Genomic DNA, 26,958 nt, shown 5'->3' with positions numbered 1-26,958 from the left:
CGACTTCCTGCCCCGCCAGAGCCAGGAAGCGGGAGGGAGCCCGGGACACTGGGCCAGGGATCGCAGAGCCCGACCCCCCGGGGGCGCGCCGGTCACCTTCCCCGCGCGGACATCAGGTACCCCCATCCTCATCCCCATCCTCATCCCCATCCAAGGCTCCGCCCGGACCTCCTCCTCCTCCTCCTCCTCCTCCTCCTCCTCCACTTGGGCTGCCAGGGGAAGTGGGGACGACCCGGGAGGAGGGCCCCCCTGGGATGCTGCGGGGCAGCTACGGGAGAGGGGGGGGGCGGGAGAAACCCTCCGAGGAGGTCCCAGGGAGCCACCTGGGCCTCAGTTTCCCCATCTGTCAACGAGAAGCAGAGCTTGGTGGCACACGTCTCGCTGCAGTCCCAGCACCCAGGGGTTTTGTGTGTGTGTGTGTGTGTGTGTGTGTGTGTGTGTGTGTGTGTGCAGAGGCAGGAGGATTGCTGGTGAGGTTGAGGCCAGCCTTGGGCTTATGCAGAGAGTTCGAGGTCACCTCTGGTGGGCTTCCATACACCTCGAGACCGTGTCCCCAAGCAGAATTAGAGGCGTAAATAAAAGGAACAAAGAAAGAACGGACACTGGACAAAACGCACAGTGCATGGAGATGAAAGATGCTAAGCTAGGGTCCAGGGAAGAACTCTTTAAACAACAACAACAAAAAACCCTGAATATTTAATTTATTTATTTGAGAGAGTATGGTAGTACCAGGTAGTACAGAGGAACTCCAGCTGCATTGTGTCCCTTTCTGCATGTAGCCTTACGCGGGGACTGGGGAATCGAGCCTGAGCTGTCAAGCTGTCCAAGCCAGCGTCTTTAACCGCAGAGCCGTCATTCCAGTCCCGGAACCATCAGTGATTGATTGATTGATTGATTGATCGATTTATGAGAGAACCTGAGAGAAAGAGGCAGACAGACAGAGAATGGGCACGCCAGGGCCTCCAGCCACTGCAAACACACTCCGGAGGCATGCACCACCTTGCATCTGGCTGACGTGGGTCCTGGGGAATCGAACCTGGTGTCCTTAGGCTTCACAGGCAAGCATGGGGAAACTGAGGTCGAACTGCCTCGTCTGCAGGAACGTACACCTTTCGTAACTGGTGGGACTCGAACCCTGGAGCTGCTGCTTAGATTAAGCTGTCTGTCCTCCAATGGTGCCTGCTTTTTTTGAGGGCCACCTAAGAAAGATAAACAGTAACACCAAAGTATTTTCAGGAAAAAAAAAAAAATTCCTTTCTGGATTTACGAATGGGGTGCGTGTAGCGTAGGGAGCTGGGAACTTTTCCACATTTGTACAGATGGAAAGGAAGACTTCAGTGAGACTTTGGAGGGAAGTCATGGCTGCTTGCAGGTTTGTTACTGTTGTCAGAGGGCAGAAAGGTTTGCTCAAGCGCGAAGTTTTTAAATCTTTATTTATTTATTGTTTTGACTTGTCAGTTTCCAGCCCGGAGAGGTTGTGATGGAGTCATGCAAGGGGAGATGATGGTATATGAATGTTGCGAAGGAATTTAGTTAGGCCAGTGCGAGGTTTGGGGATTTAGGATCTGGACGACTCAAAAAAAAAAAAAAAAAAAGATTTGCACTTGAGCTGTGGCCGCGACTCCAGCCAGAGTGACAGGGGCAGTCGAGATCCGGAAACGCCGGTCCTCCGGGGCCGGCTAGAGCGGCCCTGTGCGGCCAGCGTGGCGCAGTGGCAAGCTAGAGCGTCCGGCGGAGCAGTCGAGTTGCCAGGCCTGCGGGGCGGGGGCAGGGAGGGGAGGTGACAGGAGCCGGGCTAGAGCGGCCGTCTGGAGGAGTGGAGTGGGGCGCAGAGGTGAGCTCTGGCTCGGGCTAGAGCGTCGCGGCGGCGCGGGTGGGGCGCGGAGCCGGGAGGGGGAGAAGCCGGCGCGCGGAGGCTGCGGGTTCTGGCGGCTACGGTGACTTTTCTTCCCATCGGACAGGTGAGGGACGTGGCCGACCTGCGCCCACACACACCCCAACACCCACCCCGGCCGGCGTCCAGACTCTTGCCCTGCACGTTTTTCCCCCTTAGCCCCGCCACCCCCGGCCATGCACAATGCTGCCACATTTTCCCCTCGCCTCCTCCCCACACCCTCGCTGGAGGGTTTTTAGGGGAGCATGTGGACAGACAGACACCCGCCACGTCCCATGCAAGATTCGGGGCTCGTGCAGACCTGCCACGTTTGCATCCTAGGATACGACACCTTATTCCACCCCTGTCCCCTCCACTCCCCCGAGGGAATAGCCAGCCTCGGGTGGAGACAGTGTTGGCTTCTCATAGATGAGCAAGCATCTCCCGAAAGCCAGGTTTCTACAGAACCTGGCCCCCAGGATGCACCACACACCTCTGTAGCATTGGGCTCCCTGTTTAACCCCCTCCCCCCGCAGTGGCCCCCATTAACTAGCTGCTGGGCCTTCTACAATCACGATCCCTGTGATACCCGGGTTCTTTGAGACCCCCTATGTGTCAAAGATCATCATTCCAAAGGCCCCTTTTAGGTTCTCTTAAAGGACCACAAAAAGGCTCCGAGAGGCCCAAGTCACCTGCTGATTAATCGTAGACACTGAAGCCTGCATTTCAGAACCCAGGCATCTGTGTGTGCCTACCTTCCCTCCTCCACACACCCCCCCCCCACCATCCTCGTTCCCTGGACCTTCTAAATCAGTCCTGACATTGCCACCCTGCAGACTCTCACAAAGTGCGCCCTCTGCTGGGCCGTAGACTCTTGACAGCGTCACCTGTAATCCCCCAGCCTCAATGGGACACCCTCAGTCCCCATGTCCTGAACATGAAACACCCCCTCCCACTGCATACTAAACCATCTCTGTGTCCAGGCCTCTGTGGTGCATCCTGGTCTAACCTGAGCTCACGCTGACACATGATTTTCCCAGGCTCCCTAAGATCTGATGTGTCTCAGAGCGCTGATGGAGGTTTTTTTTTTTTTTTTTGGTTTTTTTAACTTCCTAAGGGTGGAGGAGAGTGTAGCATCCCTATGCTCAGCAGTAAGTCTGTTAAATGCTTAACCCCTGGAGCTTGACTGCCTGGGTCTGAATCGTAGTTTTATCTTTTTTTTTTTTTTTTTCTTTTCGAGGTAGAGTCCCACTCTAGCCCAAGCTGACCTGGAATTCACTAGGTAATCTCAGGGTGGCCTTGAACTCATTGCGATCCTCCTACCTCTGTCTTGCCCCATTCTCTCTGGCTCTCTCCTCCCTATCTCTCTGCTTGCAAATAAACTTAAAAAAAAATAAATAAAGAGGATTATAGGGACTGGAGAGATGGCTTAGCCAGTTACGGATCTTGCCTGTGAAGCCTAAGAACCCCGGTTCGAGGCTCGGTTCCCCTGGTCCCACGTTAGCAAGATGCACAAGGGGGCGCACACGTCTGGAGTTCGTTTGCAGAGGCTGGAAGCCCTGGCGCGCCCATTCTCTCTCTCTCCCTCTATCTGTCTTTCTCTCTGTCTGTCTCTCAAATAAATAAATAAAAAATGAACAACAACAACAACAAAAAATTTTAAAAAAGGCCAATCTGTTGGGCTTGTCTCAAAAATAAAAATTACAAAAAAGAGGATTACGTGAGTTAATACCTTAAACAGATCCTGAGCTGTGCCTGGAACCCATGTGTGCCCACTTTGCTGTGACTGGCAAATATTTTAAGGGCTCCGATAAAACCAGAAGTCACAGAGTGGCCCTGGGCATGTCCTCACCTCGTGCGTCCAGCCCTGGGTTTGCTCCTTTGTACTTTAGTTGTTACTGGGCGGTGTGTTTTCTTGGTGGTGCGGGGGTGGAGGTGGGGGCGGGGCTCAGGTCCCTGCACATAGTAAGCAACCACCCTCAACCCTGCGCTGCTCCTTTGTGGTGCATCTGCCTCACTTGAGAATAATATCTACCATTAAGCCTGGCGTGGTGGCGCACACCTTTAATCCCAGCACTCGGGAGGCAGAGGTAGGACGATCGCCGTGAGTTCGAGGCCACCCTGAGACTACAGGGTGGAATTCCAGGTCAGCCTGGGCCAGAATGAGACCCTACCTTGACAAACAACAACAACAAAAAGCTACCATTAAATGGTAGGAGCCTGGGCCCTCCATGTTCCATGTTTTGGTCCTGATTTCCAGCCTGGAAGTTACAGCTGGCATGGGTGGGGCTTCACGAGACCATTTCTCAGGAGAAGGAGAACATCGTGGGGTTTGGGGCGCTGCTTGCTGTTGTGGGAGTTAACCGTGTTGGTAGAGGCAAGGGTAGTGGTGCATGCCTATAATCCCAGTACTTTACAGGCTGAGGCAGGAGGATTGCCTTGAGTTCAAGGCCAGCCTGGGCTACATAATGAGACTCTTGTCTCAAAAACGGGGGGGGGGGTTGTTAGTGGTTAAGGCCCTTCCCTGCAAAGCCTAAGGACCTAGGTTTGATTCCCCTGTACCCACATAAGCCAAATGCACAAGGTGGTGCATGTGTCTGGAGTTTGGTTGCACTGGCTAGAGGCCCTGACATAACCCATTCTCTCACTCATCTCCAACAAATAAATGCATAAATAAAATAGCCAGGTATGGGCTGGAGAGATGGCTTAGCGGTTAAGCGCTTGCCTGTGAAGCCTAAGGACCCCGGTTCGAGGCTCGGTTCCCCAGGTCCCACGTAAGCCAGATACACAAGGGGGCGCACGCGTCTGGAGTTCGTTTGCAGAGGCTGGAAGCTCTGGCGCGCCCATTCTCTCTCTCTCCCTCTATCTGTCCTTCTCTCTGTGTCTGTCGCTCTCAAATAAATTTAAAAAAAAATTAAAATAGCCAGGTGTGGTGGCACATGCTTTTAATCTCAGGATTGGGAGACGGGTAAGAGTATCGCCAAAAATTCAAGGCCACCCTGAGACTACATAGTGAACTCCAGGTCAGCCTGGGCTGTAATGAGACCCTACCTCAAAAAAAAAAAAAACCAATAATAATAGTAATAATAATAATAATAATAATAATAACAAAAACCAACAAGCCAGGTGTGGTGGCACAAACCTTTAATCCCAGCACTCAGGAGGCAGAGGTAGGAGGATCTCTGTGAATTTGAAGCCACCTTGAGACTATGTAGTAAATTCCAGGTCATTCTGGAGTACAGTGAGACCCTACCTTGAAAATTAAAACAAACAAACAACAAAAAAAAACAGCAGAAAGATAGGGAGGAATGAAGACCTAGCACACTAATGTGTCAGAAGGCTTGATTTCTCATAATAATTATTTTTTCTGCCTTGGTTTCCAATTTTATTCATGTAAACACTTAATTTTCTTTTTCTTTTTTGGTTTTTCAAGGTTGGGTCTCACTGTAGCCCAGGCTGACCTGGAATTTACTATGTAGTCTCAAAATGGCCCTGAACTCACAGCAGTCCTCCTACCTCTGCCTCCCAAGTGCTGGGATTAAAAATGTGTGCCACCACACTCAGCTAGCAATTTGCAAATCTTGAAATTACCCAACTTTTTTTTTTTTCTGAGGTAAGGTCTCACTCTGGCCCAGGCTGACCTGGAATTCACTGTGTAGTCTCAGGGTGGCCTCAAACTCACAGCAGTCCTCCTATCTCTGCCTCCTGAGTGCTGGGATGAAAGGTGTGCGCCACCACGCCCGGCCTCAACCTTGTTCTTCTTCTTTTGGTTTTTTCGAGGTAGGGTCTCGCTCTAGCCCAGGCTGACCTGGAATTCACTGTGTAGTCTCAGGGTGGCCTCAAACTCACAGCAGTCCTCCTACCTCTGCCTCCCAAGTGCTGGGATTAAAGGCGTGTGCCACCGTGCCCGGCTTACCCAAGATTTTTTAAAGAAATATTTATTTCTTTTAGGAATTATTTATTGGAGAGATATATAGAGAGAATGGGCGCTCCAGGGCCTCTTGTAACTATGAACAAACTCCAGAAACATGCGCTACCTTGCGCATCTGGTTTTATGTGGGTACTGGGGGACTGAACCCGGGATAGTAATAAGCACCTTTAACTGCTGAGCCACTTTCCCAACCCTATTTTATTTTATTTTATTTTTGATTTTTCGAGGTAGGGAGTCGTTGTAGCCCAGGCTGACCTCAAATTCACATGAATCCTCCTACCCTCTGCCTCCCAAGTGCTGGGATTAAAGGCATATGCCACCACTCCTGGCTGCTCTTTAATATTTTATTTGGGGGTTTTTCTTTTTCTTTTCTTTTCTTTTCTTTTCTTTTATTTTCTTTTTTTTTTTGCAAGGTAAGAGTCTCACTCTAGCACAGGCTGACCTGGAACTTACTCTGTAGTCCTCTGCTGGCTTTGAACTCACAGTAATCCTCCTACCTGTGCCTCCAGAGTGTTGGGATTAAAGTAGGTGCCACCACACCTGGCCCCAAGCCCAAGCTTTTATGGTGACCCCACACAGTGAATGAAAAAAAAAAAAAAACTAAAAATAATACCTGTTCACCTAAACCCATGGGATGGCTTCTGGGTGCTCCAGAGAGCATCACTGTCCAGTATTGCTGCTCAAAATTATAGCTACCAACTGGGCATGGTGGCGCATGCCTTTGATCCCAGCACTAGGGAGGCAGAGGTGGGAGGATCGCTGTGCGTTTGAGGCCATACAGAGACTACATAGTCAATTCCAGGTCAGCCTGGGCTGGAGTGAGACCCTACATCGGGGGAAAAAAAAATTATATCCATGGGAAAGGGAGAGGGGTGAATCTCAGGCAGCCAGGATTATAAATAGGTTTGGGGTGTGGAGACCCCTCCCCCCACTGGTCCAGCCCACCTGTCTATCCACACAGTTCCTTTCCTCCTGATGTGGCTCCTACAGCCTTACACTAATAAGGACACAGCCCTGAAGTGATATGGGGAGAGAGAGGGAGGCTGTGAGACTGGGGTCCAAACAGAAACCCCGCTGCAGAAGACCCCAGGGAGCTCAGCCACAAAGGTTGGAGGGAGATGCCCACTCCTTGAGGGCGTGGCCTGTCCAAGAACCACCCTTGGTCATTTTCCTGGGAACCTTGAGGGAACCTCAGAGCTCCAGGTCCTGGGAGAAAAGTGCTCGAAGTTACGTCTTCTTCCGTGGAGAGGGCTGGGTACTGGGGGTTAGCCATTGTCACTTCCTGTCACAGGAAGTGGGGCTGGTGGGTTCAGAGGCTGCATCCTGGCCTAGGTTTGTCACAGATCAGATGCAAGCCCCCCCACCCACCCACACCCTAAACCTCTCACCCCTTCCTACCCCCTGTGCCCTTAAAGCACCCTTTTATCTTTTCACCTTGTTCCAAAGACTGCTGCTGGTCCCAGATCTCTTCCCTTATGAACCCACATTAATGGCTGTCACCCCACAGCCCGCCCTTGGATTCATGCTCCTGAGCTTCAGCCCTCCCCCCCCCCCCCATCCTGGGTTGGCCCGTGAAGGGCTCTTTGTGGCCACACAGAGGCCTCATTGAGCTGCCAGGCTGGGGCTGGGCTGGGGGAGGCTGTTTATTCACACCTGGGCCGGGAATCCCTGACTGCACAGCCTGGGGTGCTTCCCACCCACCCGGGACCACAGCTCCTCCTCTTCTCTCCTCTTGCAGCCCCGGCCATGGAAGAAATTGCCCGCGGGGCGGTGAGTGCTGACTGCACGGCCCGGGTGGGGGGGATCTCGGGCACCCTGAGCTGAGGCGTCCGTGGACTGAAGCCATGCCCTTCCTCCCACAGGCCCCGGGACCCCTCCGGCCTGGCCCGGTGCCCGTCAGCATCATCGGGGCAGAGGATGAAGATTTCGAGAACGAGCTGGAGGCGGTGAGCAGGACGCAGCGGCAAAGCTGCCTCTGCAGGGCGGCTTCTCGGTCCTCACGTGTGTCCTCGCCCTGACACCGCCTTCCTCGCCTCCCCCTCCCTCATCCCCAGTGCCCGCTCTCCAACACAGGCCCCTCCGCCACCCTTCTTACCCTGTCAGATAGATGCCCCTCAGGTGGATCCAGGTGCCGTCTCTCTGCTAGAATGCCACGTGTCACCTGCCGTGACTGTCCCCTTTTATAGCATAGATTGCTCTGCTTCCCAGGGTCTTCCCGTCTTGGGACTGGGTAGGGTCATAGCTACGGTGCTTGTCCTCCTCTGCCCGTGGCTACCCGGCTCCCCTGTCTACACCCGCAGAACTCGGAGGAGCAGAACAGTCAGTTCCAGAGCCTGGAGCAGGTGAAGCGGCGCCCGGCCCACCTCATGGCTCTTGTGCAACATGTGGCCTTGCAGTTTGAACCGGGACCACTGGTGAGGATGTGATGGGGAAGTGAAGGAGGGTTAAGGCCGGGGCACACCGCGCTCTGGGAAAAACTAGCTAGACCAAGACAAGCTGAGCCAGCAGAGTCTGGAAAACCTAGAACACGGCATGCCATCTAGAGATAGTGCCACAGACCGGGTGCGGTGGCTCACGCCTTTAATCCCAGCGCTTGGGAGGCAGAGCTAGGAGGATCGCCATGAGTTCGAGGCCATCCTGAAAGTACAGAGTGAATCCCAGGTCAGCCTGGACGAGAATGAAACCCTACCTTGAAAAGCCAAAAAAGAATGAAGATTTAAAAAAAAAAAAAACTAGCCCTTTGATAGGCTGAGGCAGGAGGATTGTCACAAGCTCAAGGCCAGCCAGGGGTACATAGTAAGACTCTGCCTCAAAAAAGAAAAATAAATAAATAAAATTCCAGGCCTGGAGAGGTGGATCGGTGGTTAAAGTGCTTGCCTGCAAAGAATGATGACCAGGGCTGGAGAGATGGCTTAGCGGTTAAGCGTTTGCCTGTGAAGCCTAAGGACCCTGGTTCGAGGCTTGGTTCCCCAGGTCCCACGTTAGCCAGATGCACAAGGGGGCGCACGCGTCTGGAGTTCGTTTGCAGAGGCTGGAAGCCCTGGCGCGCCCATTCTCTCTCTCTCCCTCTATCTGTCTTTCTCTCTGTGTCTGTCGCTCTCAAATAAATAAAAAATTTATAAAAAGAGTGATGACCAGGGTTCGATTCCCCAGTACCCACGTAAAACCAGATGTGCAATGGCACATGCATCTGGAGTTCATTTTCATCTGCTAGGGGTCCTGGTGGGCCCCTTCTTTCTCCATTTCAGGAATTACAGATCCGGTCTGGGGAGGTGGCTCAGCAGTTAAGGCTCTTGTTTGCAAAGCCTAACAACCTGGGTTTGATTCCCCAGTACCCACGTAAAACCAGATGTGCACGTTGGCACATGCACTTGAAATTCATTCGCAGCAGCTAGAGCCCCCGGGAGCACCCATGTTCATTCTCTCCCCCCACCCTTGCAAGTAAATAACCAGAAGTGTTAAAAATAGAGCCAAGAGCTGGAGAGATGGCTTCGCAGTTAAAGCACTCGCCTGCAAAGCCAAAGGACCCTGGTTTGATTCCCCAGAACCCACATTAGCCAGATGCACAAGGTGGCACGTGCTTCTAGAGTTCATTTGCAGTGGCTAGAGGCCCTGGCATGCCCATTCTCTCTCTCTATCTGCCTCTTCCTGTTAAATAAATAAAAAAAATGTTTTTTTAAATATTTAAAGCTGGGCGTGGTGGTTCACGCCTTTTCAAATAGAGCCGAGTATATGATGGTGCATACCTTTAATCCCAGCACTCAGGAGGCAGAGGTAGGAGGCTCACTGTGAGTTCGAGGCCAGCCTGAGACTACATAGTGAATTCGAGGTCAGCCTGGGCTAGTGGGAGACCTTCCCTTGAAAAACCAAAAACTTTAAAAAGTAAAAAATAATAAAAGAAATTCAGGTCCTGAGCCTTACTTAGTCCAAGGACCGTGCTGACAGCTTTCTCGTATGGATTTGATGACCGAGGCCCAGAGGCCTCTCTCAGCTTCCTCGCCATTCCATACTTTGAGGGTGGGGAAGGGGAGCATGGTTGTAAGTTTGCAGGGAAGGAGTCCTGCCCACGTTGGAGCGAGGTCTTAGCATATGCGTGGACCTGGACAGCATCCCACAGCCAGTTCCTATGGTTTCCCACTGCATTACCAGCACCACCCAGCACAGGGTAACCTGGCACACAAGTGACCTCAGGAGATGTTTAGCAATGAAGGAGCCTCACTTCTGTACCCGTCTAGAGCCAAGTTACTACACTGGGCCCCGCCTGGGGACACAGGAATGGGAACCTGCCTCTGAGCCCCACTCAGAGTATTTTTAGGTCGTGGGGTGTAGTGGGGACAGGCTGTCTGCACTCAGACCCCGCTTTGCCATTGCCAGCTGTGTGACAGAGAGCAGGCATCTTCTCTTGTTTTGTTTGATTGTTTGCTGGTTGGTTTTTTGAGGCAGGCTCTCGCTGTAGCTCAGGCTGACCTGGAATTCACTCTGTAGTCTCAGGGTGGCCTTGAACTCATGGCGATCCTCCTACCTCTGCCTCCACAGTGCTGGGATTAAAGGCGTGCACCACCACATGTGGCTTGTTTGTTTTTTTTTTAATTCACCATCGGGTTTTATCTGTATCAGTCCAATTTTTGTATTTGTGCTGCCAAAGCAAGCGCTTTTTTTTTACATTAACTTTTTTTTATATTTTCTTTTTTTTTTTGTAAATTTATTTGACATAGAAAGAGAGAGAGAGAGTGACAGAATGGGCACGCCAAGGCCTCCAGCCTCTGCACACGAACTCCAGATGCATGCGCCCCCTTGTACATCTGGCTAACGTGGGTCCTGGGGAATCTAATCGAGGTCCTTTGGCTTTGCAAGCAAACGCCTTAACTGCTGAGCCATCCCTCCAACCCTTACATTAATTTTTTAAAGACTTTTACTTGTTTTAAATTTATTTTTAAAATATTTTTATTGACAATTTCCATAATTGTAAACAATATCCCATGGTAATTCCCTCCCGCCTCCCACCTCCCCCTTTGAAACTCCACTCTCCTTCATATCCCCTCCCCCTCTCAATCAGTCTCTCTTTTATTTTGATGTCATGATCTTTTCCTCCTCTTATGAGGGTCTTGTGTAGGTAGTGTCAGGCACTGTGAGGTCATGGATATCCAGGCCATTTTGTGTCTGGGAGGAGCACGTTGTAAGGAGTCCTACCCTTCCTTTGGCTCTTACATTCTTTCCACCCCTCTTCTGCAATAGACCCTGAGCCTTGGAAGTATGATAGAGATATTTCAGGGCTGAGCACTCCTGTCACTTCTTCTCAGCACCGTGGTGCCTTCTGAGTCATCCCAAGGTCACTGCCATCTGAAAAGAGAAGGTTCTCTACTCAAAAGTAATAGTAGCATTAATATAAGGGTATGAACATTAAGAGAAGTGCTTACTGGGCAGTTTGGTGAGCATAGTATATACATTTAGCCAGACAGCAGCAGATGTTACACTCCTAGGTCTCATGACTACTCCTGTTGTAGGTTTTCAGTATGAGGGATGTATTCCCTCCTATGAAGCAGGCCTCCAGGCCAATTAGAGGGTGGTTGGTTTCCCCCATAACAGACGTGCCACTATTGCACCTGTTGGCTCATTTGTATTTGTAAGCAGAGAGCGAAAGAACAGAGACAGAAAGAATGGGCACACTAGGGCCTCCAGCCACTGCAAACAGACTCCAGATGCATGCACCATTTTGTGCATCTGGCTTCATGTGGATACTGGGGAATTGAACCTGGGTCCTTTGGCTTTCTTTGCAGGCAAGCGCCTTAACAGCTAAGCCATCTCTCCAGTCCAAGCACTTTTTTTTTTTTTTTTGACAAGGTTCTCATATAGCCCTGGCTAGTCTCACTATATAGCTGAGGATGAACTTGAACTTCTGATCCTCCTGCTTCTGTTTCTTAAGTGCTGGGAGTGCAGATGTGCATGTCCATACCTGGTTGTATGATGGAATGTATTGAAACCAGGGCTTTGTGCATGTGAGGCAAGCCCTTTACCAACCGAGCTATATATCCCAAACCGTACTTATTTTCAAGGTAGGATCTCACTCTAGCCCAGGCTGACCTGGAATTCACTATGTAGTCTCAGGCTGGCCTCTAACTCACAGTGATCCTCTTACCTCTGAGTGCTGGGATTCAAGGCATGCGCCGCCACACCCAGCTCATTTTCTTTTTTCTTGAGCATTTTTCATTTATTTATTTAAGACAGAGACAAGGAGGTGGAGTGAGATAAGTGAGTGAGTGTGGATGCTACAAGGCCAAGAAACTCCAGGTGCGTGCTCCACTTTGTGCAACTAGGTTAGGGGATTGGACCTGGGCCATCAGGGTTTGCAGGCAAGCACCTTAACCTCTTTTGTTTATTTGTTTATTTGAGAGACAGAGAAAGGTAGCTAGTGAGAATGGGCATACCAGGGCATCCAGCCACTGCAGAGGAACTTCAAACACTTGTGCCAACGTGTGCATCTGGCTTCTGTGGGTATTGGGGAATGGAACCTGGGTCCTCAAGCTTTTTAGGCAAGTGCTTAACTGCTGAGCTGTTTATCTTCCGAGCGCCTGTTTTGTCTTTCAGAGATGGTGTCTCATGTAGCCTGGCTTGTGCATTTGGCTTGATGTGGGTACTAGTGAATAGAACCTGGGTCTTTAGGCTTTGCAGGCAAGCACTTTAACCACTGAGCCATCTCCCCAGCCTGTTTCCCCCCCCGCCATAAGGTAGGGTCTCATTCTAGCACAGGCTGACCCGGAATTTACTGTGTATCTCAACGTGGCCTTGAACTTGGGGCAATCCTCCTACCTCTGCTTCCTGAGTGCTGGGATTAAAGACATGTGCCGCCACACCCAGTTTATTTTGTTTGTTTGTTTCTGGGTTTATTTTATTTCTTTGAGAGACAGAGAGAAAGAATGGGTGTGCCAGGGCCTTCAGCCACTGCAAAGGAACTCCAGATGCATGCGCCACCTTGTGCATCTGGCTGATGTGGGTCCTGGGGAATTGAACCTGGGTCCTTTGGCTTCACAGGCAAGTGCTTTTACTGCTAAGCCATCTCTGCCATCCTTGTTTTTGTTCGAGACTGTGTTTCACGTGGCCTAGGCTGCCTTTAAACTTGCTGTGCAGCTGATCGTTCCTACCTGTGCCTCCTAAGTGCTGTGACTGCAACCATGAGCCACATGCCTGGTTTCAGTTTTCCCAAGTGTAAAACAGTGATAACGGGAGCTGGGGAGATGGCTTAGCGGTTGTGGCACTTCCCTGCGCAGCTTAAGGACTCAGGTTCAATTCCCCAGTACCACGTAAGTCAGATGCATAAGGTGGTACACATGGTTGGTGTTCGTTTACAGTGGCTATGAGCCATGGCGTGCTAATTCTCTATCTGCTTCTCTCTCCCAAACAAATAAATTTAATAAACAAGCCGGGTGTGGTGGCGCACGCCTTAAATCCTAGCACTCGGGAGGCAGAGGTAGGAGGATCACCGTGAGTTTGAGGCCACCCTGGTACTACATAGTGAATTCCAGGTCAGCCTGGACTAGAGTGAGACACTACCTGGAAAAAACAAGAAAAAATAAATAAACAAACAAACAATGATAATGATGGTCCCCGTAACTGAATGTGCACCAAGGGCTCCAAATGGCACTGAGTGTTACCAAGTCCTCCGATTAGCTCGTAGTAAGTGGTGGGAACCACAGACAGTTGAAAGTTAGAAACTGCTGGTTATGGTAGCCCCGAGAATCTCCTGTAGACACCGGGGTCTGGGCAGGGAGTTCTTGGACGAGGTGGCGTTTGAACCCCACAGCCATGGAGTGCTCACAAAGCCTCTCAGGCTTGTCTCCCCTCTCAGGGTCGTGTGTGTGGGGGGTGACAGGTCAGAGAGGGAGGCAAGTCACGCTCTGTGTCCCCAGCTCTGCTGCTTGCACGCCGAAATGCTGAGCTCCCTGGGTACCAAAGAGGCCAAGAAGGCTTTCCTCGACTTCTACCACAGCTTCCTGGAGAAGACCGCGGTGAGAGACACCTTCCATCCTTCCCTGTCCCCCACCCCTGCGCAGACCTAGGCACCTGCCGTGGACCTCCTGGCTCTGCCCACTGAGGCAGCCGGAAGGACAGCCTGGCCGGGAGTGACCGCCAACCTGCCCCTCAGCTCCAGAGCCTTTCCTCAGACCTTGTTCGCAGCAGATCTCCCAGGGCCTGTCCTCACTCCTGTCTCCTCTCTGAACAGCTTCTGCGGGTGCCAGTCCCTCCCAGCGTTGCATTTGAACTTGGTAAGGAAAGGGGAAAGGGACTGGGGATGAGGGAGGGTCTCTGGCATTAGGGCCCCTCGGAGTGAGACCGTGCATGATTCTTTTTTTTTTTTTCTTTTTTGAGGTAGGGTCTCCCTCTAGCCTAGGCTGACCTGGAATTCACTGTGTAGTCTCAGGGTGGCCTTGAACTCTCGGTGATCCTCCTGCCTGGGATTACAGGCGTGTGCCACCACGCCTGGTTCATTCTTTTATTCCTCCTATCATGTCTATCATCTGTCTGTCTGTCTGTCTATATCTTTTTTGGGTGGGGGGTTAAGGTAGGGTCTCACTCTATCCCAGGCTGACCTGGAATTCACTATGTAATAGTTTCAGGGTGGCCTCGAACTCACGGTGATCCTCTTACCTCTGCCTCCTGAGTGCTAGGATTAAAGGTGTGCACCACCATGCCCGGCTTTTTAAAAAATTTTTTTTTTATCTATTTGTTTATTTGAGAGATAGAGATACAGAAATAGGCAAGTACAGAGAGAGAGAGAGAATGGCACACCAGAGCCTCCAGCCACTGCAAATGAACTCCAGATGCGTGCGCCCCCTTGTGCATCTGGCTTACGTGGGTCCTGGGGAATCAAACCTGGGCCCTTTGGCTTTGCAGGCAAATGCCATAACCGCTAAGCCATCGCTCCAGCCCTTTTATTCCTTCTTGGTTACTTGATGGTGACAGCCCAAGGAAGTATGGCTGTTTGAGTCCTTGGGTGGGTGGAGACAGTGATGTAAGGGTTTGGGAGCCAGCCCTGGCAAATGGGGCCCCCCAACTCCTACATGCGTCTCTGTAGACCGTACCCGGCCCGACCTCATCTCTGAGGACGTCCAGCGGCGGTTTGTCCAAGAGGTGGTTCAGAGCCAACAGGTAGCCGTGAGCCGGCAGCTGGAGGACTTCCGTTCCAAGCGGCTCATGGGCATGACCCCCTGGGAGCAGGACCTGGCCCAGCTGGAACCCTGGATGGGCAAAGATCGAGCCAACTACGAGGCCCGGGAGCGGCACGTGGCTGAGCGGCTGCTGGCCAACCTAGAAGAGATGCAGTGAGTGGGCAGTGGCAGTGTGGCCCAGTCTTCTTAAGTGTTTGTGCCCTCCTCCTGCCCTGGCATTTTCATTCGTCTTGACCCTCCCACGGTCTTGTGTCCAGGCCTGGGCACTTATGTCTTCCCTGATGGAAGTTCTTCTCTCTGCCTCTCCTTGCCCTGCCTCTACACCAGGCTTGGCAACCCATAGGTGTGAGCCGGTGGGCGGGGACCCCAGGTTTCCGGAGTTTATTGTAGTTTCTTTCTTCTCTCTACAGACACACCATCTCTACAGATGAAGAGAAGAGGTGATAAGGATGGTGGGGAGCCATTAGGCCGTGGGGGCCTCAGGGAATGTGGGGCCTCCATGGAGCAGCACCCTTGCTCCTGGCCATGAGACCTGCACCTTTCCCCAGACTCCCAGGAAATGGCTGGTGGGGGGGGGGTGTCACCACCTCTGGTGTCTCCTCACGTCGCCATCTCTTCCGCAGCGCCGCTGTGGTCACTGCCATTAGCCTGTACATGCGTCACCTTGGGGTGCGGACCAAGAGCGGAGACAAGAAGTCGGGGAGGAACTTCTTCCGGAAAAAGGTGCCAAGGTCCAACCCGGTCCCCTGTCTTCTCCAGAGGACTGTACACCTAGAGTCTTGTTCTGATGTGTCCTGTAGAAAATGCTGACCTCTGCTTTTCCCCATCCTCCCACAGGTGATGGGGAACCGGCGGTCTGATGAGCCCCCCAAGACCAAGAAAGGGCTCAGTAGTATCCTAGATGCTGCCCGATGGAACAGGGGAGAACCAACGAGTAAGATGGCCCTGGCCTCATTCCTTCCCTTCCTGCTGGCCCCAGGCCACCCCAGCTCACTGGCCCATTCTTGTTTCAGCTCCGGATTTCCGACACCTAAAAGGCGAGGTTGATGGTAATGAACCTATAGCTGGAGCATCTGGGCTGGGTCTCAGGGCTGGGTGTGGACCCCTGGGCCTGAGGGAGGAGGGCTGGGGTGTGTATTTCTAGGTCTGAGGAAGGAGGGCTAGGCCTGGACCCCTGGGTCTGAGGGAGGAGGGCTGGGCCTGGATTTCCACTTCCGGGGCGCAGGGCCAGCATGCAGGAAGGAGCCCCTGGTCGTGAAGGAAGAGGGAGGGTAGGAGGACAGTGGTAGATGGAAAGGGGTCACCGCTCTTCTCTCTCTTTCCCCAGTAGAGAAGCTGGGCCCTGCAGACCGAAAAGGAGGCCTGAGTGTGCCCTCTCGGGACAGAAATGTTGGGGCTCCTGGGCAGGATGCCCCTGGAATCTCTCTGCACACTGTGTCTGTGGACAGCCCTGACCGGGAACCAGGTGAGGGTATTCTGGGCCAGGGACACCCCTCCCCTCCCAGAGGAAACCCCGTCCCCTCCGCCACTCCTGCATCCTCACGGCTCCTCCTGCTTCGGGTCCCCCTCCTGTGGTTTTCTTCTGGGCTCTGATTTCCGTTCCAGTGCCATATCTACCTACTCTTGGACTACATTTCTTGGATGGATTTTTTTTTTTTTTTTTTTTTTGCTTTTTTGTTTTTCAAGGTAGGGTCTCAACTCTAGCCCAGGCTGACCTGGAATTCACTATGGAGTCTCAGGGTGGCCTCAAACTCACAGCGATCCTCCTACCTCTGCCTCCCGAGTGCTGGCATTAAAAGGCGTGCGCCACCACGCCTGGCTTTGTTGTTGTTTTTTGAGGTTGGGTCTCGCTCTGGCCCAGGCTGACCTGGAATTCACTCTTTAGTCTCAGGGTGGCCTCGAACTCGCGGCGATCCTCCTACCTCTGTCCCGAGTGCTGGGATTAAAGGTGTTGGCACTCTGGGGGTGGTGACTTTTGCAGGGGGAGGCACTCTAGTTCTCTGACGTCTTTACTCTCCTGCCATGACGCCCCCCCTCCCCCCCCCAAAGTTCTCTGAGGTCTGAATGTTTTTATGTCCCCATAGATTTGAGTCCTGAGCCAACGGGTTGCCAGGGCCTGGTGCTTTAGGGCCCTGCTCCCCAGTGCACGGGCATGGACGCCAACACCGAGACAGCCAGCGCGTGGGTCTCGCCACCCCGCCGGCCTTCCAACTGCCCTTGTTCCCCCTTCCCCTGCAGGTGCTGACCCCCCTCTGGAGCAGGGCGACGTACCCCCGCAGGGCCCCTTAAGCTTGGAGGCCTTGGCACCCCCAGACAGCACAGAGGAGGGTGCTGAGACAGAGAGGTACCTGGCTGGGTGCTGGAGGGCCTGGGCAGGGCAGGGATGGCATAGGGGGCAAGGGAGGGCGTGTGGGGCCGCTGCCATTCGCATCTGCCCGTCCTTAGCCACGTCCTCGCTGCTTCTAGCCCCTCCTCCTCCTCCTCCTCCTCCCTTTCTTTGGGTCTTCACAACTCTTCTTTTTCCTTCTCCCTCCCTTTCTCCTCCTTTCTCGTTCTCTGTTTCACACCTTTCCTCTCTTTCTCCTGTCTCCTGCCTCCTCTCTGGCCAGGTCGTCTTCCCTCTCTCCTCTCTTCTTCCTCCCTTTGTTCCCAACCCTTCCTCCCTCCATCCTCCCCTGCTCTTCCTTCTTATTCCTGCCCCTGCTCCTGGTGTCCCTTGCCCCCCACCCCCATATCTCCCCATGCTCCGTGCTCCACGTCCTGGGGGCCCTGCCCCCCTCACAGTTGGGGGCAGGCTCTGCCCCCTTGCCTGTCCTTGTGCCGCTGCTTCGGGGACCCCTTGGTGGGTATGGGGAGCTGGTTTGGGGTCCACCTCGCCCACCTCTGACCCTCTGCCCTCTCTCCCCAGAAGGTGGAAGAGGTGGGTGCCTGGGCCCTGGGTGGGGGGAGGGCTAGCCCTCCCCCGTTGCTCCCAGCCCCTCCCCCTCCCCATGGCCATCCCCTCCCTGCGCCCTTGCGAGGGGGAGGGCTGGGGAGGGGCGTCATTCTCCCAGGTGAAGAGCTAAGTATGGAAATCCTCCTTCCCCCCTCTGCCCCTGCCCCAGGGAAGGGAGGGTCCAGTCTTGTGGGCCACAGTGGGTTCTCTCCCCCTACCACATAACTGTAGTCCTCCTGGCCACCCCGTACCTCCAGGGTCCCCCCGAGTCACACCACATCTGACCCTCTCTTCTGTTGCATGTTCTATCCTCGTCCTGTCTGTCCCTGTCTTGGTCCCCCCTCCACCCCACCCCCGCCCTCTCTGTTCCTGATCCGTTTCCCTCCATCCCTGTCCTGGTCTCTCCCTGTCTCTGTCCCTGTCTCGGTCTCCCCTGTCTCTGTCCCTGTCCTGGTCTCCCCCTGTCCCTATCCTTGTCCTGGTCGCTCCCCGTCTCTGTCCTGACCTCTGCCTGACTCTGTCCTTCGCCTCGGGGTCCAGGCTGTCAGGGCGTCTGGGGCGCTCCGAGAGCCTGCGGGTGAGTGACCGCCGCCGGCCTTCCCGGGGCAGCCTCGGGGCTAAGGGCCGGGGTGGGGGCCGCTCCCGGAGCGACGTGGACATGGACCCCAGCTCTGCCACGGCCGTGCTTGGCCCTGCCCGACGAGCCACGTACGTCACCCCCCCCCCCAATCTTTTGGAGAAGCTTGGAGAAGTTGGGGCGGGGGCTGGTGTTAGAGTCACAAGGAAGCAGGCAGCCCGTGCTGCAGGGGTCACAGACCTTTGAGAAGTGGGGAGGTGAGAGGATGCTTCTTTCTGTAGACGTGCGGGGAGGGAGGGCTCTTGTCTGTATCATGGACGACCTTGGGAGCATCCCAGGGCCACAGAGGAGTTGGACACTAAGGAGCAGAGGCTCCTCCCGGGGTGGCTCAGGCTGGGCCCTGAAGAGGCCTCTGCCCACAGCCCCGAGCCGGGAGACGATGGGGAACCCGGACGCCTGGGACTGGAACTGGAGCCCGAAGAGCCCCCAGGCTGGAGGGAGCTCGTTCCTCCCGACACCCTCCTCAGCCTGCCCAAGAGCCAGGTGAAGCGGCAAGAGGTCATCAGCGGTAGGTGCCGCCCCTTCTACCTGCTGTGGCCAGGCAGAGGCCGAGCCAGGGACATGTCCATCTGACCCTATGAACCACGGGGAGAGGGCGAGGCTGGCTCCTTGACAACCAGGGAAGCTATAGGACAGCCGCTCAGTGAGCTTGCAGTGACCATCAGCGCTGTGGGCTCCAGAGAGCCAGAGGCAGAGCCGGGCGTGGTGGTGCAGGCCTGGGACCCCAGCTACTGGGGACGCTGATGTAGGAGGATCACAAGTTCAAGGCCAGCCTGGGCTACAAAGCGAGTTTAACAGTAGCAGCCTGGGCAACTTAGCAAGATTCCGTCTCAAATAAAAAGTAAAAAGAGAGGGGCTGGAATGATGGCGAAGCCTAAGGACTCATGTTCAACTTTCCGGGTCCCACATGAGCCATATGCACGGGTGATGCCAGTGCACAAGGTGGCACATGCGCCTGGAATTCAATTACGGTGGCTGGGAGGCCCTGGCTTGCCAATATTCTCTCTCTCTTTCTCTCTCTCTCACACACACATACACACACAAATAATAATAAAAAAAAATTAAAAAAAATAAAAAGTAAAAAAAGAGAACTAATGCCGTGGCTCAGTGGTAGAGTGTGTGCCTGGCATGAATGAGTGCCCAGGTTCCAGCACTGAAAGAGGCCAGGGTGGGCAGAAACAGTACATAATGGCTGGAGAGATGGCTCAGTGGTGAAGACACTTGCCTGCGAAGCCAAAGGACCCAGGTTCAATTCCCCAGTGCCCATGTAAAGCCAGATGCACAAAGTGATACATGCGTCTGGTGTTAATTTGCAGTGGGTGAAGGACCTGGAGTGCCCATTCTCTCTCTCTCTTTCTCTGTATCACTCTAGCCCATGCTGACCTGGAATTCACTATGTAGTCTCAGGGTGGCCTCAAACTCACAGTGATCCTCCTACCTCTGCCTCCCAAGTGCGCCATCATGCCCGGCTAGTTTTTATTACTTATTTATTTACTTAAGAGAAAAAAAGCAGATAGACAAGGGGCACACCAGGAACTCCAGACCCACGCGCCCCCTTGTGCATCTGGCTTTACGTGGGTCCTGGGGAACCGGGGGTTCCTTTGGCTTTGCCGGCCAATGCCTTAAGCGCTAAGCCATCTCTCCAGCCCCGCACCCCATCCTTGCAGCCTGCTCCTGGAGGCTGTCCCCCAGAGCTCACAGCCTCCCCAGTGATGCTCCCTGCTTTGGGGTCTGCAGAGCTTCTGGTGACGGAGGCTGCCCACGTGCGCATGCTGCGGGTGCTGCATGACCTCTTTTACCAGCCCATGGCGGACGGCGGCTTCTTCCCCCTGGAGGAGCTGCAGAACATCTTCCCCAGCCTGGACGAGCTGATCGATGTGCACTGTGAGTACCGTCCGCAGCCCTCCGCTGCCTCCAGGAAGGCCCCCTTCCACGGGCAGCCCCTGTCCCACTCCCAGGGTCACAGACCCACCCTCAAGCACGTGGAGAGGGACAGGCTACCAACCCCAGAGATCAGGCGAGAGCTGGGCACTCGGGAATCAGAGGTAGGAGGATGGCTGTGAGTTCGAGGCCGCCCTGAGACTACAGAGTGAATCAGTGCAGGCTAGCCTGGGCTCGAGTGAGACCCTAACTTGGAAAACAAACAAACAAACAAAATAGCCGGGCATGGTGGCACACGCCTTTCATACTAACACTCGGAAGGCAGAGGTAGGAGGATCGCCGTGAATTCGAGGCCACCCTGAGACTCCATAGTGAATTCCAGGTCAGCCTGGGCTAGAGTGAGACCCTGCCTCGAAAAACTAAAAGAAAAAAAAAGTATCAGACAAGATCCCTTCAACCTCACCCCCCCCCAACACACACACACACACTGCTTCCCAGGCAGATGTTACAGCCTTCTGGGCCCCAAAAGAAGCACCTCGTCTGAGTGCTCACTGCCTCCCCCACCCCCAAACAGCCCTGTTCCTGGATCGCCTGATGAAGCGAAGGCAGGAGAGTGGCTACCTCATTGAGGAGATTGGAGATGTGCTCCTGGCCCGGGTGAGGGTGCTCCACACAGCCCCCAGCTACTCCTCCCGACCAGGGACCCCAGGACGGGCTCTTGGTCCTCTGCCCTCCTGTCCCAGGGGTATGGACCCCAGGCCTGCCCTACATCAGGCTTTCATCTCTGCGCAAGACTGTTCTTGCCGGTCCACCTCACACCTTCCCGGGCCTGACTCTCCCTGTAGTTTGATGGTGCGGAGGGCTCGTGGTTCCAGAAAATATCCTCCCGCTTCTGCAGCCGCCAGTCATTTGCCTTAGAGCAGCTCAAAGCCAAACAGCGCAAGGAGCCTCGGTTCTGTGCTTTCGTGCAGGTGAGGCTGGGCCTGGGCCCCAAGGAGGAGGGTGGGGCCTGGACCCCTGGGTCTGAGGGAGGAAGGCTGGGTCTGGATCTCTGGATCTGAGGGAGGAGGGCTGGGCCTGGACCCCTGGGTCTGAGGGAGGAGGGCTGGGTCTGGATCTCTGGGTCTGAGGGAGGAGGGCTGGGTCTGGACCCCTGGGTCTGAGGGAGGAGGGCTGGGCCTGGACCCCTGGGTCTGAGGGAGGAGGGCTGAGATCTGGACCCCTGGGTCTGAGGGAGGAGGGCTGGGCCTGGACCCCTGGGTCTGAGGGAGGAGGGCTGGGTCTGGACCCCTGGGTCTGAGGGAGGAGGGCTGGGTCTGGACCCCTGGGTCTGAGAGAGGAGGGCTGGGCCTGGACCCCTGAGTCTGAGGGAGGAGGGCTGGGCCTGGACCCCCGGGTCTGAGGGAGGAGGGCTGGGTCTGGATCTCTGGGTCTGAGGGAGGAGGGCTGGGTCTGGATCTCTGGGTCTGAGGGAGGAGGGCTGGGCCTGGACCCCTGGGTCTGAGGGAGGAGGGCTGGGTCTGGATCTCTGGGTCTGAGGGAGGAGGGCTGGGTCTGGATCTCTGGGTCTGAGGGAGGAGGGCTGGGCCTGGACCCCTGGGTCTGAGGGAGGAGGGCTGGGTCTGGATCTCTGGGTCTGAGGGAAGAGGGCTGGGTCTGGACCCCTGGGTCTGAGGGAGGAGGGCTGGGTCTGGACCCCTGGGTCTGAGGGAGGAGGGCTGGGCCTGGACCCCTGGGTCTGAGGGAGGAGGGCTGGGTCTGGACCCCTGGGTCTGAGGGAGGAGGGCTGGACCTGGATCCCTAGGTCTGAGGGAGGAGGGCTGGGCCTGAATCCCTGGGTCTGAGGGAGGAGGGCTGGGCCTGAATCCCTGGGTCTGAGGGAGGAGGGCTGGGCCTGGACTCCTGGGTGTGAGGGATGCGGGCTGAGTCTGCACCCCTGGGTCTGAGGGAGGAAGACCAGGTCTGGACCTGTGGATTTAAGGGAGGAGGCAGGGCCTGGCCCGGGGCAACCCCAGTGCTGTTTGCCCTCAGGAAGCTGAGAGCCGGCCCCGGTGCAGGCGCCTGCAGCTGAAGGACATGATCCCCACGGAGATGCAGCGCTTGACCAAGTATCCCCTGCTGCTCCAGAGCATCGCCCAGAACACAGGTAGCCTCTGGGGCCTCTTCCTTCCTTCCTCGAGCCATGGACACTGAGTCAGGAGCCCCGGGCCTCCAGGTAACGAGCCTCCGCCCCGCCTGTCTGCAGAAGAGCCAGCGGAGCGGGAGAAGGTGGAGCTGGCGGCCGAGTGCTGCCGGGAGATCCTGCAGCACGTCAACCAAGCCGTTCGGGACATGGAGGACCTGCTGGTGAGTCGCTCGCACCCACCGCACCGCACCGGGCGCGGGTATGCCCGGCCCTTCTCTTCCTTCAGCATCCCAGAGCGTCCGGGGGTCACCTGGACCCCGGTGGAGACCAGGCAGGACCTCAGCTTGCCCCGTCAGGAGTTGGCCTTGCCACTCTGCTTCCCCACCCCCCACTGGGGGTCACCGAGGGCCACCCTAACCCTCCTGTCCCCTGCCCCAGCGCCTCAAGGATTACCAGCGGCGCCTGGACTTGTCTCACCTGCGGCAGAGCAACGACCCGATGCTGAGCGAGTTCAAGGTGAGCCTGGTGGTCTCGCCGCCGCCCAGGACAGGAGACTCACAGCTGTCAGTGTGCCCGGAGACCCTCGGGGGATCCCTGACTCCGGTCCCAGACTCTGAGCCGTCCCCCCCCCCCCCGTTTGCCTCCCCTCCCCCCTTGTCACCTTCCGCCCCAGAACCTGGATATCACCAAGAAGAAACTGATCCACGAAGGTCCACTGACGTGGCGGGTGACCAAAGACAAGGCAGTAGGCAAGTCCCCGGGGGCAGGGCGGTGGGGGGGGGCCGCCGGGCAGGCTGGGCGGCGGGCGCGGGGCGCAGGCGCGAGCCCCCAGCGGCCTCTCCCCGCAGAGGTACACGTGCTGCTGCTGGAGGACCTGCTGCTGCTACTGCAGCGCCAGGACGAGCGGCTGCTGCTCAAGTCCCACAGCCGCACGCTGACGCCCACGCCCGACGGCAAGACCATGCTGCGGCCCGTGCTGCGGCTCACCTCGGCCATGACCCGCGAGGTGGCCACCGGTGAGCGGCGGCCTGGGGTGGGTGGACTGGACAGAGCTGCCCGGTGGAGTGCGGAGGAGTCCAACCCTCCAAAGAGCCAAGGACTCCCCCCCCCCCGCCCCCCTCCTGTCGGGATGGAGCGTGGCCTCTGCAGAGGCTGGGGGGGTGGTCTTGTCTGCTGAGGCAGGGGTGGTCGACTGGGCCTGGTGGTACGCAGGAGGCTGAGACAGGAGGGTCCTAAGTTCAAGGCCAGCCTAGGCCACAGAGTGACAGCCTGTCTGTCTCAAAAAAAAAAAAAAAAAAAGTAAAGGTTGGGCTGGAGAGATGGCTTAGTGGTTAAGGCGTTTGCCTGTGAAGCCTAAGGACCCAGGTTCGATTCCCCAGGACCCACGTAAGCCAGATGCACAAGGCGGTGCACGCGTCTGGAGTTTGTTGGCAGCGGCTAAAGACCCTGCTGCACCCATTTATTTTCTTTTTCTTTCTTTTTTTTTTTTTTTTTCTTTTGGTTTTTTTGAGGTAGGGTCTCCCTCTGGTCCAGGCTGACCTGGAATCCACTATGTAGTCTCAGGGTGGCCTCGAACTCACGGCGACCCTCCTACCTCTGCCCCTCGAGTGCTGGGATTAAAGTCGTGCACCACCACATCCGGCTTCTTTCTCAAACATATATAAAAATAAAATATTTTTAAAAAATTATTTAAAAGAAAAGTCCTAAGTAAAAAGTAGAGGGCACCGTGCTCGAGTTTACAGAGGGGCGTGGTTTGCTCTGATGGCCTGGGAATCCTAACAACGTGTGGCATGTGCCAGGTTTGCAAACACTGCTGAGTTGTGCCACGGCCGCTTGGTGGTAGAAGTGGGAAGGTTCCTGCAGGTCAGGATAGCCCAGGCACCTTTGGCCTTATTGGAGGGAAAGGCTTTGGAGGCAGGGTTATGGGTCCTGAACATTAGCAGGACAGCCAGGGTGAGGTGCACCATGGGACAAAGTGTGTGTATAGGGGGGGTGTCCTGCTTGCAGTCTGTGCTGGACACACCCTGGGGACCCTAACTCTGAGCTTCTCTCCCCTCCTCCCCACTGCAGATCACAAAGCCTTCTACGTCATTTTCACATGGGACCACGAGGCCCAGATATACGAGCTGGTGGCACAGACTGTGTCGGAGCGGAAGAAGTGAGGGAGTCCCTAGGCTTAGTGTGCGGGGATGGGAGGCCTCACAGAGACAGGGTTCCGGGGGTGCTGATGGTTCTCGGCTCTCCTCAGCTGGTGCGCGCTCATCACGGAGACGGCTGGATCCCTGAAGGTCCCCGCCCCTGCCTCCCGCCCCAAGCCCCGGCCCAGTCCTAGCAGGTGAGGGGTCAGTGCAGGAGCTGGACAGCCAGGTCAGCTGGGGACAGTGCCCCTGTGTATCTGCAGAACCTGAGCCCCCAGCCCTGCCTCTGTGTGCGCTCGCCCGTGTCCAGTCCCCCCCATACACACACCGGCCCTGTCCCTGCCCCCACTACTTCCCACCCTCAGGCAAAGGGACACGGGAACTCATGCATCCATCGTTTCCTCTCCCCAGCATTCGAGAACCCCTGCTCAGCGGCTCTGAGAATGGCACCGGTGGCCGAGAGATGCCTCCAGCCGATGGTGAGGCCTGGGGGGGCGGGGGGAACCAGCTTGGGGCGGGGAGGGGGGGGGCCAGGGTTATGGTTGATGAGAGGTGTTCACAGAAAGCTGGGCAACCCTGTCTCGTCTTCCCGTCCAGCCCGGATGGAGAGAATTGTCAGCGACCTCCTGCCCTTCTGTAGACCCGGCCCAGAGGGTCAGCTCGCTGCCGCGGCCCTTCAGAAAGGTAGCCCAGCCCTGGGTCCCCCCAGGACCACCAGTTCGCCAAAGAGTGCCCCTGCTTGTCCTAGGAAAAGGGCCCCCCTCTTTGAAATTTCTTCATGTCCATCAGCCGCGCCGCCCGCCGTCCTGGGTGGCCCAGGTGCCCCTGCCCTTGACCCGAAGTTCAGTCTCTAGCCTCACCGCCCCCCAGCCTCACCTGCCCACCCCTTTTTGGAGTATCTTAGCCCCACCTCTCGGCTGCTGGCCTTGGGCTTCAGTCCTGTGTCCCCCCCTTCCCCCCCCTTCCCTCCCTCTCGCCACCCCGTCAGTGCTGGTGCTAAAGCAGTTGCTGTTGGGGGTCGAGGAAGACAGCGGTGCAGGGCCCCCCCGCGATGGGGACGGGGTGCCTGGCGGCGGCCCCCCGGGCCCAACACCCACCCAGGAAATTGAGGAGAACCTGCTCAGCCTGGAGGGCACCATCAAGCAGCTCGAGGTGCGGCCGGCAGAGCGGGTGGTCTGGGGAAGGAGACCTCCTCCCTCTTCCTCCTCCTCCTCCTCCTCCTCCTCACCCATGACTCCCCCCAGGAGTTAGAAGAGGAATTCTGCCGCCTGCGAGCCCTGCTGTGTCAGCTCGGGGGGAGCTCTGTCCCCCAGCCTGGCTGCGCCTGAGTGCTCCGTGTGTGGAGGTGAGCGGGGAGCTGGGCTCCCGGTGCTGGCCTGAAAGGGTGGTGCCCAGTGGTCCCATTGACCAGCCTGTCGCCGGCTCTGCTCTTTGCTTTCTCAACCCCCCTCTCTTCTCTTTCTCTGTCTCCCTTCCCCTGTAGTGAGGAGTGGAATGTCGGGGAGAGGACGTGATGGGTCCCCACACGCCCCCCCCGCCCCCGCCCCCGCGGCTGCTGCAGCACCCCACACCCCAAGGGCCTAAGAAAGGGAGACTGGCCACTTCTGGGAGGGACTCAGCTGAAGTCCTGCCTCCCCCTGCCGGCCGCCCGCTGCCTTCCTCCCTCCCTCCTGCCTTCTGCGTGGGGAACTCAGGGCTTCTTTGGGGGGGAGCAGGGCAACACCGGAAGCCCCCGTTCCCGGGCCATCTCAGTATTGCCTGTGGAGGTCGTCCCTCCACTCCCCCCACCCCCAAGTGCCTTTGCTCTGTTTTTGTACCCTGAATTGGAGGTTTATTTTTTAATATATATTATCTAATGAGAGGTGTGTGTATGTGTGTGTGTGTGTGTGTGTGTGTGTGTGTGTGTGAGGGCAAGAGGGTCCACACCTGGGGTCTGCCCATGAGTGTCTGCCGTTGATTTCCTGGGTCTGACCCCATCTCCTCCCCCCGCCCGTGCCTCTTGGCTTCCTCCAGCCGACAACACTCCTCAGGCATCTGCACACAGGCAGGCCCGCGCTGGATCTGGGGTTCAGTCCCCCGTTCCCTCCCTCTCGGGGCCCCTGTGGTCATCCAAAGTGCTGGGTGTCCCACGTCTTACACTGTTCTTTTATTTTTGTAGTAAACTCTGGAGGTGCCTGTGTGGGGTCAAGGGGAGCTGGTGGGGAGGGGCCCCTCCTGGGCAGGAGCTGGGGGCGGGGTTATTGCTCTGAGCTCCTTGTTCCCAGGGGGCCCTGT

The 26,958-nt window shown here is 55.9% G+C and overlaps 1 protein-coding gene across 2 annotated transcripts; it reads left to right on the top strand.

The window, feature by feature from the left end:
- Positions 1-26,543, top strand: Arhgef1 (Rho guanine nucleotide exchange factor 1). Of its 2 annotated transcripts, XM_045133818.1 has the most exons (31): positions 1-116; positions 7,543-7,574; positions 7,667-7,750; positions 8,105-8,218; positions 13,709-13,807; positions 14,023-14,065; positions 14,875-15,121; positions 15,379-15,408; positions 15,592-15,691; positions 15,806-15,902; positions 15,982-16,017; positions 16,296-16,433; positions 17,207-17,312; positions 17,877-17,888; positions 18,444-18,611; positions 18,903-19,048; positions 20,278-20,424; positions 20,996-21,078; positions 21,267-21,392; positions 22,453-22,567; positions 22,667-22,767; positions 22,985-23,062; positions 23,220-23,295; positions 23,395-23,562; positions 24,617-24,704; positions 24,795-24,881; positions 25,096-25,163; positions 25,282-25,368; positions 25,673-25,836; positions 25,929-26,029; positions 26,168-26,543. In XM_045133818.1, the coding sequence occupies exons 2-30, from the start codon at positions 7,551-7,553 to the stop codon at positions 26,010-26,012; spliced, it is 2,916 nt and encodes a 971-aa protein (XP_044989753.1). In that variant the 5' UTR covers positions 1-116; positions 7,543-7,550; the 3' UTR covers positions 26,013-26,029; positions 26,168-26,543. The 2 variants fall into 2 exon arrangements, with proteins under 2 accessions (XP_044989753.1, XP_012807106.1); XM_012951652.2 differs by lacking the exons at positions 17,877-17,888; positions 18,444-18,611 and having other exon boundaries at positions 3-116.
- Positions 26,544-26,958: the final 415 nt, after the last annotated feature.

The sequence above is a fragment of the Jaculus jaculus genome, chromosome 14, assembly GCF_020740685.1.
Source record: "Jaculus jaculus isolate mJacJac1 chromosome 14, mJacJac1.mat.Y.cur, whole genome shotgun sequence".
Lineage (NCBI taxonomy): Eukaryota > Metazoa > Chordata > Mammalia > Rodentia > Dipodidae > Jaculus > Jaculus jaculus.
This window is presented reverse-complemented; position numbering and strand designations above follow the sequence as displayed.

What these genes read in the sequence shown, in the direction of transcription:
- Arhgef1 (XM_045133818.1), top strand. Translation starts at nt 7,551, where the DNA reads ATGGAAGAAATTGCCCGCGGGGCG. An exon ending in TGCCGCGGCCCTTCAGAAAG is followed by an intron (nt 25,369 to 25,672) that starts GTAGCCCAGCCC and finishes CCACCCCGTCAG; the next exon opens with TGCTGGTGCTAAAGCAGTTG. An exon ending in GCACCATCAAGCAGCTCGAG is followed by an intron (nt 25,837 to 25,928) that starts GTGCGGCCGGCA and finishes GACTCCCCCCAG; the next exon opens with GAGTTAGAAGAGGAATTCTG.